The sequence below is a fragment of the Gorilla gorilla genome, chromosome 12, assembly GCF_029281585.2.
Source record: "Gorilla gorilla gorilla isolate KB3781 chromosome 12, NHGRI_mGorGor1-v2.1_pri, whole genome shotgun sequence".
Taxonomy (NCBI): domain Eukaryota; kingdom Metazoa; phylum Chordata; class Mammalia; order Primates; family Hominidae; genus Gorilla; species Gorilla gorilla.
The window spans coordinates 78,384,370-78,405,476 of record NC_073236.2 but is presented as its reverse complement, the minus strand read 5'-3'; the positions used below and the strand labels follow the sequence as shown (position 1 = coordinate 78,405,476).

The following is a 21,107-nucleotide window of genomic DNA, read 5'->3' as shown; positions in this document are numbered from 1 at the left end:
ATGTGTATACATATATCTATATATATGTATGTGTATACATATATCTATCTATATGTATGTGTATACATATATCTATCTATATGTATGTGTATACATATATCTATCTATATGTATGTGTATACATATATCTATCTATATGTATGTGTATACATATATCTATCTATATGTATGTGTATACATATATCTATCTATATGTATGTGTATACATATATCTATCTATATGTATGTGTATACATATATCTATCTATATGTATGTGTATACATATATCTATCTATATGTATGTGTATACATATATCTATCTATATGTATGTGTATACATATATCTATCTATATGTATGTGTATACATATATCTATCTATATGTATGTGTATACATATATCTATCTATATGTATGTGTATACATATATCTATCTATATGTATGTGTATACATATATCTATCTATATGTATGTGTATACATATATCTATCTATATGTATGTGTATACATATATCTATCTATATGTATGTGTATACATATATCTATCTATATGTATGTGTATACATATATCTATCTATATGTATGTGTATACATATATCTATATATATGTATGTGTATACATATATCTATATATATGTATGTGTGTATGTATCTATATATGTATGTGTGTATATATCTATATATGTATGTGTGTATATATCTATATATGTATGTGTGTGTATATATCTATATATGTGTGTATATATATCTATATATGTGTGTATATATATATATCTATATATATATATACACGCGCACACACACACAAACACCCTGATAAGACATTTACTTCTAGATATACATCCAAATTAAATGCACACACATGTTCACCAAAACACACATAGAAGAATGCTGACACCCATATGAACTGTAATAACCTAAATGTCCATCACCAGTAAAATAAATTGGTATATTTTAAAAGATAATTCAACAATAAAAATGAACATACATGCAATATAAATTTCGGCATTTAAAAAGAGCAACCAGGCATGAAAGAATGCATAGTATGTGATTCCATCTGCATGGTGAAAACAGACAAAACCAAATTATAGTGTTTAGGGATATAAGATTAGGTGATAAAACTTTTTTTAAAAAAAGCAGGAGAATGATCAGCATTAAAGGATGAATTGTGTTTATTTTTAAAGGAGAAGAGATGGAATAGTTAGTGGCCTGAGGACTCATAAGGTAGGCTTCTGGGGAGTTGACAATGTTCTGTTTCTTGGTTTGAGTGATGGTTAAACGAATATTTGCTTTGATAAATCACTGAGCCACATGTTATCACTTTGTGTACGTTTCTTTATGAATGTTATTTTTCAAATTTTAACAGAAGGTTAAAAATCCTATTTTATACAAGATACATCGGAGGGCATAGTTATATCTTTTATTTCAGAATACACAGACACAAGTGAGTAAAAATGTCAATTAAAAAACAGTAAATGAAGAAAAATGTCAATACAAGAAAAAATTTTAATACAAGGAAGAGCTACCATTTACTAAGTCCTTAATATTCCCATTGTGATAAATGAGAAAAGTAATGCTTATAAAAGTAATGAAAACAAAATTACATACTATGCAACAGAGGTACAATTCAAACCTAGGATTGTATCGTTATAAAAATCAGCATTCTTTAACACTACTATAGATCCCAACATCATAAAAACCAAATTCCACATGCTATTAATCCTACAGTGTGTCCTTTATCTTTTTTTTAAGTTTTGAGCTTTTCAGGTTTCCTTCTCCCCACCCCCTGCTTAGCGCTAATGGAATTCTAGCAGCCTTCCTAACCTTTTAACCTAGGTTAAAACTCTCAGAAATAGGGAAAAAAAGAAAAAAAAAGTTCCTTGCTCCCTGTAACTGCAGAAAAACAGCGTTCTGCATCAAACCTAGTTCTGACAAAGTGCAAAGTGGCATCATGAAAACTTAATTTCCTATTCTCCTATCTAGTAAAGAGATATCAAAAAATATGTAATCCTACCCTAGTTTCTGATATTAAACAGTCTTTGCTAGTATATCTGTAAAAAGCAGTCTTAGGACACTGAACATTCAGAAATTGCTATTGTGTTCCCCTATACGTTACTTAAGCCCTACAAGCTTGTACCTTTGACTAAAGCATATTTTGTGTGAAGTTCTTTTTATTAATCCTCATTTGCACTTCTTTCTACTCCATAATAAAATAAACCCCTTGTCTCTATTGGATTCTTTATTAATAAAAGGTGTTCTCCCTCTCCCTCTCCCCTTTCCACAGTCTCCCTCTCATGCCGAGCCAAAGCTGGACTGTGCTGCTGCCACCTCGGCTCACTGCAACCTCCCTGCCTGATTCTCCTGCCTCAGCCTGCCGAGTGCCTGCGATTGCAGGCGCGCGCCGCCACGCCTGACTGGTTTTCGAATGTTTTTGGTGGAGACGGGGTTTCGCTGTGTCGGCCGGGCTGGTCTCCAGCTCCTAACCGCGAGTGATCCGCCAGCCTCGGCCTCCCGAGGTGGCGGGATTGCAGACGGAGTCTCATTAACTCAGTGCTCAATGGCTCCCAGGCTGGAGTGCAGTGGCGTGATCTCGGCTCGCTACAACCTCCACCTCCCAGCCGCCTGCCTTGGCCCCCCAAAGTGCGGAGATTGCAGCCTCTGCCCGGCTGCCACCCCGTCTGGGAAGTGAGGAGCGTCTCTGCCTGGCCGCCCATCGTCTGGGATGTGAGGATCCCCTCTGCCTGGCTGCCCAGTCTGGGAAGTGAGGAGCGTCTCTGCCTGGTCGCCCATCGTCTGAGATGTGGGGAGCGCCTCTGCCCCGCCGCCCCGCCTGGGATGTGAGGAGCGCCTCGGCCCAGCCGCAACCCCGTCTGGGAGGTGAGGAGCGTCTCTGCCCAGCCACCCCATCTGAGAAGTGAGGAGACCCTCCGCCTGGCAACCGCCCCGTCTGAGAAGTGAGGAGCCCCTCCGCCCGGCTGCCACCCCGTCTGGGAAGTGAGGAGCGTCTCCGCCCGGCAGCCACCCCGTCTGGGAGGGAGGTGGGGGTTAGCCCCCGCCAGGCCAGCCGCCCCGTCCGGGAGGGAGGTGGGGGGGTCAGCCCCCCCGCCCGGGAGGTGAGGGGCGCCTCTGCCCGGCCGCCCCTACTGGGAAGTGAGGAGCCCCTCTGCCCGGCCAGCCGCCCCGTCCGGGAGGGAGGTGGGGGTGTCAGCCCCCCGCCCGGCCAGCCGCCCCGTCCGGGAGGGAGGTGGGGGTGTCAGCCCCCCGCCCGGCCAGCCGCCCCGTCCGGGAGGGAGGTGGGGGGTCAGCCCGCCGCCCGGCCAGCCGCCCCGTCCAGGAGGTGAGGGGCGCCTCTGCCCGGCCACCCCCACTGGGAAGTGAGGAGCCCCTCTGCCCGGCCACCACCCCGTCTAGGAGGTGTACCCAACAGCTCATTGAGAACGGGCCATGATGACAATGGCGGTTTTGTGGAATAGAAAAGGGGGCAAGGTGGGGAAAAGATTGAGAAATCGGAAGGTTGCTGTGTCTGTGTAGAAAGAAGTAGATATGGGAGACTTTTCATTTTGTTCTGTACTAAGAAAAATTCTTCTGCCTTGGGATCCTGTTGATCTATGACCTTACCCCCAACCCTGTGCTCTCTGAAACATGTGCTGTGTCCACTCAGGGTTAAATGGATTAAGGGCGGTGCAAGATGTGCTTTGTTAAACAGATGCTTGAAGGCAGCATGCTCGTTAAGAGTCATCACCACTCCCTAATCTCAAGTACCCAGGGACACAAACACTCTGCCTAGGAAAACCAGAGACCTTTGTTCACTTGTTTGTCTGCTGACCTTCCCTCCACTACTGTCCTATGACCCTGCCAAATCCCCCTCTGCGAGAAACACCCAAGAATGATCAATAAAAAAAAAAATAAATAAAATAAAAATAAAAAATAAAAGGTTATGTATGAAATGACAAACTCAGGCAAAGAGCTGAGGGCTGAGGAAGGATACTGTAAGCTAAAACCAAGTGTAACTCAACAAAAGTGAGATTAACTTCCATTTGGGTCTCAGTGGAGAAACTTGTATGCCTCCATGTTGTATTTCTCTAAACTGTGTTAAATGTTAGTAAGCTGCATTTGCAAAGTAAGAAAACTACATAAAAAGCTGCATTTGCAAAGTAAGAAAACTACATAAAGATTTTTGTTGTTTTCTTGTGGGTGCAGCTGTTATTAAAGAACGAATCCATATAATAGGTGGAATAATATTTGTGCAAATTGAGAAATCTCCTAAAACTCAGAGCTAGTTAAGAACTGCTGAAGTTCTAGTTAAGAATCTGCTAAAGTTTTTGAGATTGAAATAAATGTATGGGCTTGACGTTATTATCAGATTTGAACCTTAATCTGATAAGTTAAGAATTTCTTTGTTGATAATTCAAATCCAGAGCAGAGTGAGTTTTCCTGAGATGAAATTTCAGGATTCTAGATTCAGGTTCTGAGAAAAAAAAAACACTCACCAGCCAGGCGCGGTGGCTCACACCTGTAATCCCAGCACTCTTGGAGGCTGAGGTGGGGGCATCGCAAGGTCAACAGATTGAGACCATCCTGGCCAACATGGTGAAACCCCATCTCTACTAAAAATACAAAAATTAGCTGGGCATGGTGGTGCGCGCCTGTAGTCCCAGCTACTCGGGAAGCTAAGGCAGGAGAATCGCTTGAATCTGGGAGGCGGAGGCTGAGGTGAGCAGGGATCATACCACTGCACTCCAGCCTGGTGACAGAGCGAGACTCCAGCTCAAAAAAAAAAACAAAAAAATAACACTCACCATCTGACAAAGTTACCTTGCCTCAGTAAGAGTGAGGAAATCAGCCAGGTGCAACGGCACACACCTGTAATCCCAGCACTTTAGGAGGCCAAGGCGGGCGGATCATTTGAGCCCAGGAGTTCAAGACCAGCCTGGGCAACATGGTGAAACACTATCTCTACCAGAAACACAAAAATTAGCCAGTCTCAAAATAAATATATGGCTTTTTCTTTAAGTGAGGAGGAAATCATCCTAGAAAATAAACAGAATGGGATCATTTCCTGAGTCCCAGGAAATGCTATAAACATGTTCTCTTCTGAATGTGTGATTTAGTATAATAAATTGAGAAAAAGAAGTATTCAGTAACGTTAGTCTGTATCTTTCCTGCCACAAAAGTTATTTATGAGTTATTTTCTTTTCTTTACAAACGGCTGCCCTAAAATCTAATACTAATTTTTTCATTGTTAAATATAGTTCTACTCATTCCTGTGAAATTCAGAGATTCCCAAATAGACCTCACGCTATTGAAGCCAAAACACCATGGCTAAACAAGCTGCCCACTTCGCAAGAAAAGGAATAGACATACAAAAATGATCAGGGTTTATACAATGACCCACTAGAGGAAATTACTATGAAATAAATAAAGCACAGCTTCTGTAGCAAGTTTGATTACAAAAAGAACTCTAAGCTCTTAATGTACACTAAAATATTAACCATATAAAAGAAATTAGCTTGCAGAGAGCCAATCTACAATATTTTTTATAAGGAAAAGATGCCTATTAAAGAGTTACTCCATTGAGTTATTATTCTCAGAAAATTAACAAACACAGATTATATAGTATTATAGTATTATGGTGTTCAAAAAATATATTAATTTAAATAGTATAACTTTGCTTTAATGGCCTCAGTTGAGTTGCAAGATAAAGAAAACTATGCAGATTGACAACAGCCCACCAATTAGCAGTCATAAAAGGGCTGAAGAGAAAGATAAAACAGAATCTAAGCCTAAACCTTTCTATTTAGTAAAGGATAACTTCACAGGTTGGGCAACAGCGTAACCCCATCTCTACAAAAACAATTTTTAATTTAGCCAGGCGTGGTGACACGCACCTTTAGTCCCAGGTACTTGGGAGGCTGACATGGGAGGGAGGTTTGCTTGAGCCTGGGAGGTCAAGGCTGCAGTCAGCTGCTATTATGCTACCGCACAGCAGAACTCTCTCTCAAAACAAAAACAAAAACAAAACAAAGGCCGGGTGCGGTGACTCAAGCCTGTAATCCCAGCACTTTGGGAGGCCGAGGTGGGCGGATCACGGGAGGTCAGGAGTTTGAGACCAGCCTGGACAACATGGCGAAACCCCGGGTCTACTAAAAATACAAAAATTAGCTGGGTGTGGTAGCGTGCACTAGTTATCCCAGCTACTAGGGAGGCTGAGGCAGGACAACTGCTTGAACCCAGGAGGTGGATGCTGCAGTGAGCCAAGATGGTGCCACTGCACTCTAGCCTGGGTGATGGAGTGAGACTCTGTCTCAAAAAAACGGATAAAATAAGGAAGAAAAAACCCTGTAAACGATAACTTTTAAAGATATAGTAATAAAGTCTTTAACAAGCTTTCCATACTAGACTGTTAAACAAGAATTAGTACAAATAAATTCAAGAAACAGTTTAATCCAGGTTTATGTAATATTCCTGATTAAGTAAACCCTTTGATAATTTGGTGTTTCAAAATTATATGCCCTCTCCAAAATTACCACAGTGTAAAATAAAAATGTTATCCCAGCATTCCAGTTAACTAAATTAAGATACTTTCTCTCAGAGAATGCCAAAGTACATAAAACTTTCTATCAAACAAATAAGTTCAATCAGAATAACAGGATCACTTAGGTATTTAGTAACAACCGAAGTTAGTAAAAGCCACCAGTTACTACATACTTTATATGTCAAGTGTTACGTTATGAGCTTAAAATCTTTCTCATTTTAAACCTCAAAACAATCCTCTAAAGTAGATGGATACCATCATCATTCCCATTTTGCAAATTAAAAAAATTAAGGCTCAGATCACGCAAAGTGGCTCACGCCTGTAATCCCAGCACTTTAGGAGGCTGAGGCAGGAGGATCACCTGAGGTTAGGAGTTTGAGACAAGCCTAGACAACATGGTGAAACCCAATCTCTATTAAAAATACAAAAATTAACCAGGCGTGGTGGCATACGCCTGTAGTCCCAACTACTCGGGAGGCTGAGGCAGGAGAATCACTTAAATCTGGGAGACGGAGGTTGCAGTGAGCCAAGATCGTGCCACTGCACTCCAGCCTGGGAAACAGAGCCAGACTCCGTCTAAAAAAAAAAAAAAAAAAAAAGGTGACATTATTAACCTACATGCTACACTACTACTATATGTAATATTTTCAACCTATCAGAATGGGTGGAATTTTTTAACTAAAAATGACCTTGATAATAATCATTTATTACCAATTTTAGTAATGTCAGTGCTGTTTCCAATGTACTGCGTCACTGCAAAGCACACAGCATTGGAAACAATGCAACAAAACATTTAGTTGAGTCACTTTTCACCCAATATTTTTATTTTATAGATAATTTAAATATCCGATATTAGCTATTAATTAAGGTAATTCCATTACACAAGATTTCAGGGTTTGGTAAAGGTACACTGAACTTTTGCTTTACCAATTTTTTAAATTATGATCAGAATAGGTTATTAAAGGATGAATTTTAATATACAGGTATTTAAAAGTATCTTTCTTTCCGGGCCAGGCACAGTCGCTCACGCCTGTAATCTCAGCACTTTGGGAGGCCAAGGTGGGTGGATCATGAGGTCAGGAGTTTGAGACCAGCCTGGCCAACATGTACTAAAAATACAGAAATTAGCCGGGCATGGTGGTTCGTGCCTGTAGTCCCAGCTACTTGGGAGGCTGAGGCAGAAGAATCGCTTGAACCCAGGAGGCAGAGGGTGCAGTGAGCTGAGACTGCACCACTGCACTCCAGCCTGGGGAACAAAGTGAGACTCCGTCTCAAAAAAATAAATAAAAGTATCTTTCTTTCCATATCCACTGTGCTTCACAGTAAACTGATACTCACAGGATACAGAAGAATTACCTTATTTTCAAAGGCAAGAAGAAATGTTACATCTTCATGTATAAGAGAATTCAGGCATACTATAATAGTAACCTAGGCAAGCATCATTTAAAGTAACCAATAACCTAAAAAGTCAAAAATTTCCCAGGACAGAATCCCAGGCAGAGCAAGTTTAAAATGGCCTGGGCAACATGGTAAAACTCTGTCTCTAAAAGAAGTACAAAAATTCAGCCAGACACGGTGGTGCACACCTCTAGTCCCAGCTACTCAGGAGGGTGAGGTGGGAGGATCACCTGAGCCCAGGAGGTCAAAGCTACAGCCTAGACAACGGAGTGAGATCCTCTCTCTCTCTCTCAAAAAAAATAATAAGTTAAAAAATGAAAATTAGCAAAAGTTTTATGCAGTCACCTATCTTAGATAAAATAGATAATTATAGATAGCCATGACCCCTTTTAGCTTTAAAACAGGTAACTTAGTTTTATTCAAATTCTAATCTTAATAAAGATCGTTAAAACGTTTCTGTACTCATTTTGTCAAAATCAAAAAAAATTACATATGCAAATCATTCAAAACCTTCCTTTTCAGAGCATAAAATTCATGTTACTGATATGCTAGACATTGCTCCCAAAATTAAGATCAATTCAAAACAATACTTACATTAGACACAACTGTAATAAACGCATGTGCTATAAGAAATGGCAAAGTTTCAGGAGTTCCATATTCAAAGCAATCCTTCATGAGAGAAAGGCCATTTTTCCCACAAAACAAACATACATAACGAAGCAAATGCAATGGTACTTCTACATCCTGGGAAAATAAAGAAAACATGTCATTATTTGAAAACGTACGAATAATTTTTATCTTATCAGCAATACTGGAAAGATACTGATGAGAAACTCAAAAGACATATATAAATAATAAAACATATGGATGAGGCTTTGTTAAAAAAATAAAATTTTCCATAAAAGAATAAAAAAGGTAAACACTTACATTCATATCACAGAATGCCCCTAATATGTTACTTTCTTGAGTTGATATATCCTAATTAAAAAAAAAAAAGTAAAATTAGGTTACAACTACTAACCTTTAAAAAATACAATTCTATAAAAGACTGATTTTATAAAAACCGAATAAACAGATTATTTTGCAATTACTCCTGATAAGCAGTGATACTCCTAACTGAAGCTAACAGGATTCAGCTCTAAGGTGTATTTTAGTCCTTCTTTAAGTAGAAGCCATTCCACAGTACATACTACACACTATTTTGCCTTATTAAACATTAAGTAATCTTGCCTTAAAAAAATCAATGTTTAAAATCCCAGCACTTTGGGAGGCCGAGAAGGGTGGATCACCTGAGGTCAGGAGTTCAAGATCAGCCTGACCAACATGGTAAAACCTTGTCTCTATGAAAAATAAAAAAATTGTCAGTGTGGTGGCGGGCACTTGTAATACTCAGGAGGCTGAGACATGAGAATGGCTTGAACCTGGGAGGCAGAGGTTGCAGTGAGCTGAAATCACGCCATTGCACTCCATCCTGGGTGACAGAGCAAAACTGTCTCCAAAAAAAAGGTTTAAAATAAAACTCAAGGTAATTCTGATAAAAATACATGATGGTTAAGTGGTTTTTGTTTTGAAAAGTTTCTCAACAAACTTCATTATTTTTGAAACTGCTTTGGAATTCCCTAGAGGTATACTGAAGAGTTACACAACGTGCTTTCATTGCATAAGATTTCAACTGCCTAAAAGCACAGTTATCCATTGTTGGTGAGTATAAGTTCGTATGAACTTTTCGGAAGGCTACTTGGCAATATCCTTCAATATTTAAAATACACATTGCCTTTGACCCAGCAATTCTAGCTTTTTGTTCTAAGGAACTAATCATACTAGTACTGGAAAATATACGCATAACGATGCTCATTAACCCACAATTAGAAACAACTGACATCCATCAATTTGATGGCTAAATAAATGGCATAACCATTCCAGCTAATTTTTTTTTTTTTTTTTTTTTAGACGGAATCTTGCACTGTCGCCCAGACTGGAGTGCAGTAGCATGATCTCGAATCACTGCAAGCTCTGCCTCCTGGGTTCACGCCATTCTCCTGCCTCAGCCTCCAGAGTAGCCGGGATTACAGGCGCCCACCACCATGCCCGGCTAATTTTTTGTATTTTTAGTAGAGACAGGGTTTCACCGTGTTAGCCAGGATGGTCTTGATCTCCTGACCTCGTGATCCACCCGCCTCGGCCTCCCAAAGTGCTGGGATTACAGGCATGAGCCACCTCGCCCAGTCCTAACTCTTAAAAATAATAAGGTGAAAAAGGCATGAGGGATCTTTGGGGGATGATGGAAATACTCTAAAATTAGAATGTGATGATGGCTGCACAACTCTGTAAATCTACTGAAAATAAACTGTATAATCAAGTGATTTTTAAGGTTACACCTCTAAAACACTGTCTGAAAATAAGGTAGAATCTTACATACAGACAAAACACCTGTTACATTTCTGAAAGAAAATTTATGATCATGATCTGATGTTCATAATTTTTACGTTTGGAAATATCTCAACTTTTTTGAGAAGAGAATGAAGAAAAAAGAGAAGTTCAAAGGCCTTTCAAAGTCTGTATTTTGTATATTCTGTATTTAATTTTTCACACTGAGGCCGGGCATGGTGGCTCACGTATGTAATCCCAGCACTTTGGGAGGCCAAGGTGGGCAGATCATTTGAGGTCAGGAGTTCTAGACCAGTCTGGCCAACATACTGAAACCCTATCTCTACTAAAAATACAAAAATTAGCCAGGTGTGATGGTAGGCACCTGTAATCCCAGCTACTTGGGAGGCTGAGGCAGGAGAACTGCTTGAACCCAGGAGGTGGAGGTCGCAGTGAGTCATGATTGCACCACTGCACTCCAGCCTGGGAGACAAAATGAGGCTCCATCTTAAAAAAAAAAAAAAAAAAAAAAAAAAATTCACACTGAAAAGACTGCTTTTGGCCAGGCCTGGTGGCTCACACTTAGAATCCCAGCACTTTGGGAAGACAAGGCCAGCGAATCACTTGAGGTCAGGAGTTCAAAACCAGCCTGGCCAACATGGTGAAACCGCGTCTCTACTAAAAATACAAAAACTGGCTGTGCGCAATGGCTCACGCCTGTAATCCCAGCACTTTCAGAGGCCGAGGTGGGCGGATCATGACGTCAGGAGATCAAGACCATCCTGGACAACATGGTGAAACCCCATCTCTATTAAAAATACAAAAATTAGCTGGGCGTGGTGGCACACACCTGTAGTTCCAGCTCCTCGGGAGGCTGAGGCAGTAGAACTGCTTGAACCCAGGAGACGGAGGCTGCAGTGAGCTGAGATCGTGCCACTGAACTCCAGTCTGGGTGACAAAGCAAGACTTCATCTCAAAGGAAAAAAAAAAGAAATTAACCAGGGGTGATGGCACACGCCTGTAATCCCAGCTGCTCAGCAGACTAAGGCACAAGAATCACTTGAACCCGCGTGGGGGAGGGGGGTTGCAGTGAGCCAAGATTGCACCAATGCACTCTAGCTTGGGCAACAGAGCGAGACTCCGCCTCCAAAAAAAAAGATTGCTTTTAGGTTGAGTGCAGTGGCTCACACCTATAATCCCAGCACTGTGGGAGGCTGATGAACCCAGGAGTTCAAGACTAGCCTCGTACTCATGGGCGAGACCCAATCTCTATTAAAAAATTTTAAAAATTAGCCAGGCATGGTGGTACGTGTCTGTTGTCCCAGTTACTCAGGAGGCTGAGGCGGGAGGATTGCATGAACTTGGGAGGTCTAGGCTGCAATGAGCCATGTTCATGCCACTGCACTCGATCATGAGTGACAGAGTGAGACCTGGTGAAAGAAAAGGAGGAGAGAGATGGGGGAGGACAGAAAGAGAGGGAGAGAAGGGGGGTGAAAGGGTAAGGGAGAAGGAGGGGAAAGTGGGGGAAGGACGGAGAAGCGGGGGAAGGAGGCGGAAGCGGGGGAAGGAGGCGGAAGCGGGAGGAGGGGAAAGTGGGGGGAGGCAGAAAAGGGAAGGAGAAAGAGGGAGGAGAGAGAAAATAACTGCTTTTATGATCAGAAAGCTAGCTAGAAACTTTCATCTGAAAAAAGCTACCAAAGAAACCCATCATCACTGCCATCACCTATTTTAGATATTTAAGTTACACTGCTGAAATAAAGTCTGAAAATCATGCATTGAAAGCAATCATACAGAACTCAGAACATTTCAAAATAAACAAAAAATGTCCTTAGAGAAATCAATTCTCAAAGTAAGTGTACTAAACCTCCTAAATCCACTCCTGGCTATGACAACCGGGGCCAGAGGTGAAGCTTTATGTTAATCTCAACGAACTTTTTCATGGTCTTCAAAAAGTCCAGAATTTAAGACCTCCTGTGGTACTGTTAAATACAGAATCATGGACCAGGTGAACCATGCTAGAATCTTAGAGCCAAGATTTCTAGTGCCTAACATGGGCACAGCTAAAAAATCTCCTAACAGCTGGTGCAGTGGCTCATGCCTGTAATCCCAACACTTTGAGAGGCCTAGGTGGGTGGATCACGAGGTCAGGAGTTCAAGACCAGCCTAACATGGTCTCTACTAAAACTACAAAAATTAGCTGGGTGTGGTGACGCATGCCTGTAATCCCAGCTACTCAGGAGGCTTCAGCCTCCTGAGAATTGCTTGAATCCCGGAAGGCGAAGGTTGCAGTGAGCTGTTATCATGCCACCGCACTCCAGCCTGGGCAACAGGATCAAAACTCCGTCTCAAAAAAAAAAAAAAAAAAAAAAATCGAGTTCTATCCTGGTATGCAGTGTTACTCAGATTTGATTACATCTATTTTGGTGATTCAGGGGAACTGTTTTGCCACTCTATTTCCAATATAAATACATAAAGCTAGCATCCTAAAATGTTATAATCTCATTTTTTTAGTATATAAAAAATTAACACAGATCTATAGGTTAAAAAAAACACTAAGAACAACACTAGGAAGTCTCATTAAAAGACGAATTAACGGTCCCGGGTGCGGTGGCTCACGCCTGTAATCCCAGCACTTTGGGAGGCAGAAGCGGGCGGATCACAAGCCAGGAGATCGAGACCATCCTGGCTAACAGGGTGAAACCCCATCTCTACTAAAAAATACAAAGAAAAAAATCAGCCGGGCATGGTGGCGGGCACCTGTACTCCCAGCTACTCAGGAGGCTGAGGCAGGAGAATGACGTGAACCCAGGAGGCGGAGCTTGCAGTGAGCCGAGATCACGCCACTGCACTCCAGCCTGGGCGACAGAGCAAGACTCTATCTCAAAAAAAAAAAAAAAAAAAAAGGCTTTAGAACAGTAAGGAAAGAAGGACAGAAAGTACAACTTGGAAGAGGGCCAAGTAGGTGACTTGTGTGCCTGATTTTAAATATTCTTACAAAGAATTCTAACAGGGAAAATATCTGCCCTCAAGCTATGTTTTCAAATAAGTCTCCATTCGACATGAAAATATCCCAGTAAAGGACTATTATTTCCCAGATGAAGAAAGAGAGGTATAAAGGTTACAGAACAAATAAGCTAGAGAAAAGAGACAGATTAAAAACAAACCAAAAAAATGTCATAGATTCTCTAATGGCCATAATTCTTCATATTCCAGGATGCACAGGAAACAATGTGTAAGATATAAAACGAAATTTTACCTCTCCTCCCCCCAGCAATGGAGTCTACTTCACTACCCCTTTGAATCTGGGCTGTCCTTGTGAACCGCTTCAAGTAACAGAAAGCAGCACAATAGAATATGGCAGAATTATACTGTGACATTTCAAAGGCTGTATCATAAGAAGTCTTACAGCTCCTACTTTTGCCTTCCTGGAGCACTGCTAAGACTACTATTTAAGGAAGCCAATCTACCCTAGTGGAAAATAAGCCATGTGGAGAAAATACAAGCAGCCCCAGATAACAGCCACTACCAACTGCCACACACACAAGTGCGACCCAGACCTTACCCATCCAGTTCTCAAAGTAAATTCACCTGCATAACTCAGCCTACACAAAACTAGCTAAGGAACTGCCTGTGAGAATCATGAGGAATAATAAACCACTGTTAAGTCATTAATATATTACCACATAATTGTCTCAATTCCCACTATGCCTAGAAAGAAATCATATTATCTGAGTTAAGTCTAAGGTAGGTTCCTACATACTTAGAAATGCTTGCAAAAACATCACTAATATAGTCAAGCATCTTAACTTACAAAAGAAAATACTATTACTTAGCCAGGGGTGCTGGCTCACGTCTGTAATCCCAGCACTTTGGGAGGCCGAGGTGGGCAGATCACGAGGTCAGGAGATCGAGACCATCCTGGCTAACACGGTGAAACCCCGTCTCTACTAAAAAAAATTCTTTTTAAACTTAGCCAGGCATGGTGGCAGGCACCTGTAATCCCAACTACTTGGGAGGCTGAGGCAAGAGAATGGCATGAACCCGGGAGGCGGAGCTTGCAGTGAACCCAGATCACACCACTGCATTCCAGCCTGGGCAACAGAGAGAGACTCCATCTCAAAAAAAAAAAAAAAAAAAGAAAGAAAGAAAAGAAAATACTATTATTTGAAACTACTAATCACAGATAATTTGCTAAGCTTTTTTTCTTGATAAAAGCAAATTCTGATCTGTAGACTGTTTCTAAGAATGAAATTTAAAATTCCATGTGTTTCCTTTCCCTCAACTATTATTTATTGAGTCATAAAATAAGCATAGATCTATAGCAGTAAAATGTTTAGATCACTACCAGATTAATTTCTGAGTTCAATGTATAGATCTTTCCTTGATAGGATGAACTATGCCGAGCAAATTTTCAGCACAAACTGCTGAAGAAATGCTCTGGAGAAACATTAAATAATTCTGGTGACAATAATGATTTTCCGCCAGCAGAAAACTGTCTTCATATTTATCAGTAAGAAACAGACTGCGAAGTTAAGACTTGGTATTACTTAAAATTCACACCACCTATTTTACATACCTCAATAGTAGGGTGAGTATTATGCTTGTAAGCAGTATATAAGGGAAACTGAATTTGAAAAATTTTTGCCACACATAGTAAGAGTTTTTCCTTCTCATCTGTACTCCATAAACTAAAAGGATCAGAACTCTTTGACGATTCCTCCTCAGTCAGATTACAAATTCTTGTAGAGTTTGATTTTTTTTCTATTGATTTTTGTCTTTCTGTACTGCCTTCAGTACACTCTCTATCTATATTCAGTGGTTCTTCTGCTTGATTACTCTCATCTTGCCACGTGGAATCTATGTTAATGGTAGTACAATGTTTACAAAGCTGGTCCCGGAGCACTTGAACTTGGGCAATCACTAAGTTAATAAGTGCACACACTACTTGATTAAAAATCTCCAAATGCTTATATTCCTTGAAGCAGCATAGACATTGCCTATAAGAGAAAAAAAATTGAATAAATTAGTAATAAAGCAGCAGCTGTATTTTTTAATAATATAAAAAAACAAGTAAGCAAATGCTAAGTTATTTCTAGACTTGTTTTTATTTTTTCCTTCCTGCTGGGGTACACCTTAATAACATAAAGATAGCATCGCAACAACAACTGATATTTTAGTTAGTGTAAAGTCATCATGTTAGGTTTACAGCTATTATCTTCAGTTTTACGTATGGATTTGTCTGTCCTTCTACACATGGAACTATTTAAAAACAAGAATTGTGACATTTTGTTTCTCCAGTGTCAAGTACTCAATATATGTTTAGCAAGTTATTAGGAAACTTATAACAAAATATCTTATTAGTAAAGCCAGCTGGTTCTTTAATATAAGGAATTTTGTTGTCAACTAATAAAACAGCCACATTTTTAGATTAATGTCCTTGAAGGCTACTTGGGAGGGGTGCTCTGACGCTATCTGGCAAATCAAAAGTGTTTAGGAACAACACACACACACACACACACACACACTCTTTCTCTCTCTCTCTCTCGCCCCCCCCCACACACACACACACTCTTTCTCTCTCTCTCCCCCCAACCAAGCTCCTGTAAAAAATATGTATGTGTATTTAAAAAAAAAAAAAAAACATTGGCCGGGTGCAGTGGCTCACGCCTGTAATCCCAGCACTTTGGGAGGCTGAGGCAGGTGGATCATTTGAGGTCAGGAGTTCAAAACCAGCCTGACCAACATGGTGAAACCCTGTCTCTACTAAAAATGCAAAAAAAATAGCTGGGTATGGTGGTGGGCACCTGTAATCCCAGCTACTTGGGAGGCTGAGGTAGGAGAATCACTTGAACCCGGGAGGCGGAAGCTGTAGTGAGCCGAGATTACACCACTGCACTCCAGCCTGGGCAACAAGACCAAAACGCAGTCTCAAAAAAAAAGTATTACAAACAAATCCAGTTCTCCTTAGACATGTTCAGTTAGTAGCACAATGCCTGGCATATGTAGATAATTAAAAGGATCTCAGCCAGGTGCAGTGGCTCACACCTGTAATCCCAACACTTTGGGAGACCAAGGTGGGAGGATCGCTTAAGTCCAGGAGCTCAAGACAAGCCAGGGCAACATAATGAGGCCCATCTCTACAAAAACATAAAAATAAAAGAATCAGCTAGGCATCGTGGCTTGTGCCTGTAGTCCCAGCTATTGGAGAGGCTTGAGCCCAGGAGGCTGAGACAGCAGTGAACCCTGATCATGCCTGAGTGACAGAGCAAAACCATGTCTCAAAAAAAGGCAGGGAACGGTCTGGTGAATCAATAGGCAATTAATACATACGAAAGTACCTGGTTCTAATAATACTTGTATCAGATGACAGCTAAGCAACTATAATTTATAATCTGCACCCAGTAATTGCATCAGATCAAAACATCTATATTGTAGTCCGAATAGATCACCAACGCCCTGTATGATCATGTGGAAATAATCTTATTTCTCCAAGTGTGAATTTGAAGTACAGCCACAAATTACTTGATATTCTTCTGTGTAGATGGAACTCACTTCTAGTGAATAGAAAGTGGTGGAAGTGACAATGTGTGACATCTGAGACTAGGTCATAAAAGACATTGTCACTTCTGCCTTGCTCTTTTTTGGATCACTTACTCTAGAGGAAGCCACCTATTACTGAAAAACACTCAAGCAGCCTAAAGAGGAGTCCACATGAGAAAGTACCAAGACCTCTCATTAACAACCAGCACTGAGGCTGGGTGCAGTGGCTCACACCTGTAATCCCAGCACTTTGGGAGGCCGAGGTGCATGGATCACCTGAAGTCAGGATTTCGAGATCAGCCTGGTCAACATGGTGAAACCCCACCTCTACTAAAAATACAAAAATTAGCCAGGCGTGGTGGTGGGCACCTGTAATCCCAGCTACTTGGGATGCTAAGGCAGGAGAATCACTTGAACCGGGGAAACAAAGATTGCAGTGAGCCGAGATCGTGCCACTGCACTGCAGCCTGGGTGACAAAGCAAGATTCTGTCACAAAAAAATAAAAAATAAATAAACAACCAGCACTAACTTGGTCACTATCTAAAGCAAGCCAACTTGGAAGTATATCCTCCAGCCCCACATGAGCTTTTTACATGACTATCACCTGGCCAACACCTTGACTAAAACATTATGGGAAACCCAACCCAGAACCAAACAGCTAAAGGACTCCCAAATTCCTGTCCCATTGAAACTTTGAGGATAATAAATGTTTACTGCTGTTTTAAGATACAGTACTACTTTTGGAGTATTTTTGTCACACAGAAATATATAATTATAAATATATATAAATAATGCATCACATCTTTTTTATCTGTGGCAAAATGAAAGGGTTTTAATTTTTACCTCCAAGGCCTCCTCCAGCTTTACAATTCTATAGTATCACAACTCCCACAATAAGAAAAATAAACACATTTCTCCTACAATTCTTCTGATTAACAGCTTTTTCCTTTGATGTTTAGGAAAAATCAGGTTAAAAGTAAGAGGTCAGGCTGGGTGTGGTGGCTCACACCTGTCATCACAGCACTTTGGGAGGCTGAGGCAAGCAGATCACTTAAGGTCAGGGGTTTGACACCAGCCTGGCCAACATGGTGAAACCTCTTCTCTACTAAAAATAAAAAATTAGACGGGCTTGGTGGTCTACCTGTAATCCCAGATACCGAGGAGGCTGAGGCAGGAGAGTCACTTGAACTTGGGAGGCGGAGGTTGCAGTGAGCCGAGATCACGCCCCAGCACTCCAGCCTGGGCAAGAGTGAGACACTCCCTCTCAAAAAACAAACAAAAACAAAGTGAGGTCATAAACTTGAGTGTTGGGGGATGCGCTGTCTCAGCCTGTAATCCCAGCACTTTGGGAGGCCGAAGTGGGCAGATGACTAGAGGCCAGGAGTTCAAGACCAGCCTGACCAATACAGCAAAACCTCGTCTCTATTAAAAATACAAAAATTAGCTGGGCATGGTGGCACACATCTGTAATCCCACCTACTCAGGAGGCTGAGGCACAAGAATTGCTTGAACTCGGGAGGTGGAAGGTGCAGTGAGCCAAGATTGCACCACTGCACTCTAGCCTGGGTGATAGAGGGAGACTGTCTCAAAAAACATAAAAAACTTAGAAAAATCAGGTTCAAAGTAAGAGGTCAGGCAGGGTGTGGTGGCTCACGCCTGTAATCCCAGCAGTTTGGGAGGCTGAGGCAGGCAGATCATTTACTAAAAATGGAATCTGAAAACCCAGAAAACGATCTTGAAGTCAGATTTGGATGAAGAAAGCCAAAGATTCAGCCAAACTTACTTTTAAAATAAGTGTTAGGGCCGGACACGGTGGCTCATGTCTGTAACCCCAGCACTTTGGGAAGCCAAGGCAGGTGGATCACTTGAGGTCAGGAGTTCGAGACCAGCCTGGCCAACATCGTGAAACCCCATCTCTACTAAAAATACAAAAATTAGCCAGCCATGGTGGCGGGTGCCTGTAATTCCAGCTACTCAGGAGGCAGAGACAGGAGAATTGTTTGAACCCAGGAAGTGGAGGTTGCAGTGAGCCAAGATTGCGCCACTGCACTCCAGCTTGGGTGACAGATCAAGACTCCATCTCAAAAAGTAAATAAATAAATAAAATAAGTGTTAGAAAATGAGCATTAAACTGCTTGGTAATGGACCTAAGAAACTGATGATCTTCAAAGACAAAAATTATGTGAACAAAGTAACAGAAGAAACTGGGTCTGGGTCCCTCCAGACCCAAAATACACAAGTTCAAAAAGGGCTGTGAGTCTAACGGGGGAACACACACGTACACAAATATATGTATTTTTTAAATAATTGTATATTACAGAAATAATACTTTTTATTCTATTACATTCAATTCTGAGAAGTCTAGGTATATGAATTCTCAATACGGCGTTTCCCTCTGTATATCAATGGTTCCCAACCTTTTTGGCAACAGGGACCTGTTTTGTGGAAGACAATTTCTCCAAGGACCCAGAGGACTTTGGGATGATTCAAACACATTACATCTATTGTGCACATTATAGTATCACACTGTAATATATAATGAAATAATTCTACAACTCACCATAATGTAGAACTAGTGGGAGCCCTGAGCTTGTTTTCCTACAACTAGACGGTACCATCTGGGGGTGACAGGAGACAGCGATAGATCATCAAGCATTATATTCTCATGAGAAGTGTGCAACCTAGATCCCTCACATGCACAGTTCACAACATGATTCATGCCTGTGAGAATCTGATGCTGCCACTGATCTGACAGGAGGTGGAGTTCAGGTGGTAACGTGAGCAAATGGGGAATGGCTGTAAATACAGATGAAGCTTCACTCACTCATCTGCCCTTCAGCTCCTGCTGTGTGGCCTGGTTCCTAATTGGGTACCAGTCTGTGGCCCAGGGGCTGGGGACCCTTGCTGTACATTGCATCCATAATGCAAGGCGGAAAAGGTGTTTTAAATAAAAATATCACTTTCAGTCAAAACCAGCTTGAATTTTTTTTAGCTACAAGCTTCACCAAAACCAGCTTGATTTTATGCATAAACTTACTTGTTCTCTATTCCAAATCCTACTACAAATATACTAAAGAACACTCTAGAAAAACAGAAATAATGAAACAGAAGATGACAGCTATCAACATATTTTGAGTGACAGAAAAGGGAAAACTAGTAAGTAATTCAGAGTGAAAGAAAGAAACTTCCAACTAGCTATGAAACGGATTTACAAAGAAAAAGAAAAATCAACCCCACAGAACACTGGAAAGGCTCAGGACTTAAGAACATAAGATATCTCTAAAGGCAGGGATGAAGCCTGAGGCAGAAAATAAGACGACTAAATGAAAGGTACAATTAAAACCTGCAGGTTCCCATCCTAAAAAAAACAAAGTATTATTCCTACATCACCCATGAAAACAAGTTTTTTCTATACATAATGAACAAGATAAACTCAGGAACACCAGATACCAAAGAAGGCAAGTGTGATCAAGAAAATGAAAGCAACTCATGCCTGTAATCCCAGCACTTTGGGAGGCAGAGGCAGGAGGATCGCTTAAGCCCAGGAATTCAAGACTGGTCTAGGCAACATAGTGAGACCTCGTCTCAAAAAAAAACAAAGTTAGGCAGGCAAGGTGCCATACGCCCGTAATCCCAGCTACACAGGAGGCAGAGATAAGAGGATTGCTTGACTCTAGGAGGTCAAGGTTGCAGTGAGCTAGACTATGCCACTGTACTCCAGCCCAGGTGACAGATCAACATACTGTCTCCAAAAAAAAAAAAAAAAAAAAGAAAAAAAACTGAAAGCAAGGTAAGTGAAATATATGACTTAAATGGTAAACCTCCTCAAGTACCCTTCCTATCTGGTAACCCAACCACCAGACTAACATATCTCAAAGCGAAAGATTGAAATATACTTCTTTTAAATGTCTTTTTATAGCTCTTACCAACCAAGTTTATTTCTTTCACTCCGAGTTACTATTTGTCCCTTTTCTGTCATCCAAACTATGCTGATAGCTGTCATCTTTTGTCCCATGATTTCTGTCCTTCTAGAGTGTTCTTAGTTTAGTGTATTTGTGGTGGGGTTTGGAATAGAAAAAGCCCGTTTAGCCCCAACAAGAAAGCCTACTCACCATTTAACCATCATACAGTAGTGGCCAACATCTGAGATGCCCTGACCACAGAGGCCTTCAAATTCACTTTTTAGTACCCCTCTCATTACCATGAAAGGATAACAATAATAAGATATGCGAGAAAAATTTTAACTGCCTTTGGATCACTGAAGGCAGATAAAAACAAACAGTAAGGG

General features: G+C 41.0%; 1 protein-coding gene across 2 annotated transcripts in view; it reads right to left on the bottom strand.

Annotated features, from left to right (window-relative positions):
- The window catches only part of USP34 (ubiquitin specific peptidase 34), a 283,644-nt gene that overhangs the window by 201,121 nt on the left and 61,416 nt on the right, over window positions 1-21,107 (bottom strand). For both annotated transcript variants that reach the window (XM_031008389.3, XM_063695856.1), the window contains exons 3-5: window positions 14,855-15,275; window positions 8,839-8,889; window positions 8,506-8,655 (exon numbers count right to left, since the gene is read on the bottom strand). In XM_031008389.3, coding sequence (XP_030864249.2) covers window positions 8,506-8,655; window positions 8,839-8,889; window positions 14,855-15,275 — 622 coding nt within the window. The remainder of the gene's footprint in view (window positions 1-8,505; window positions 8,656-8,838; window positions 8,890-14,854; window positions 15,276-21,107) is intronic.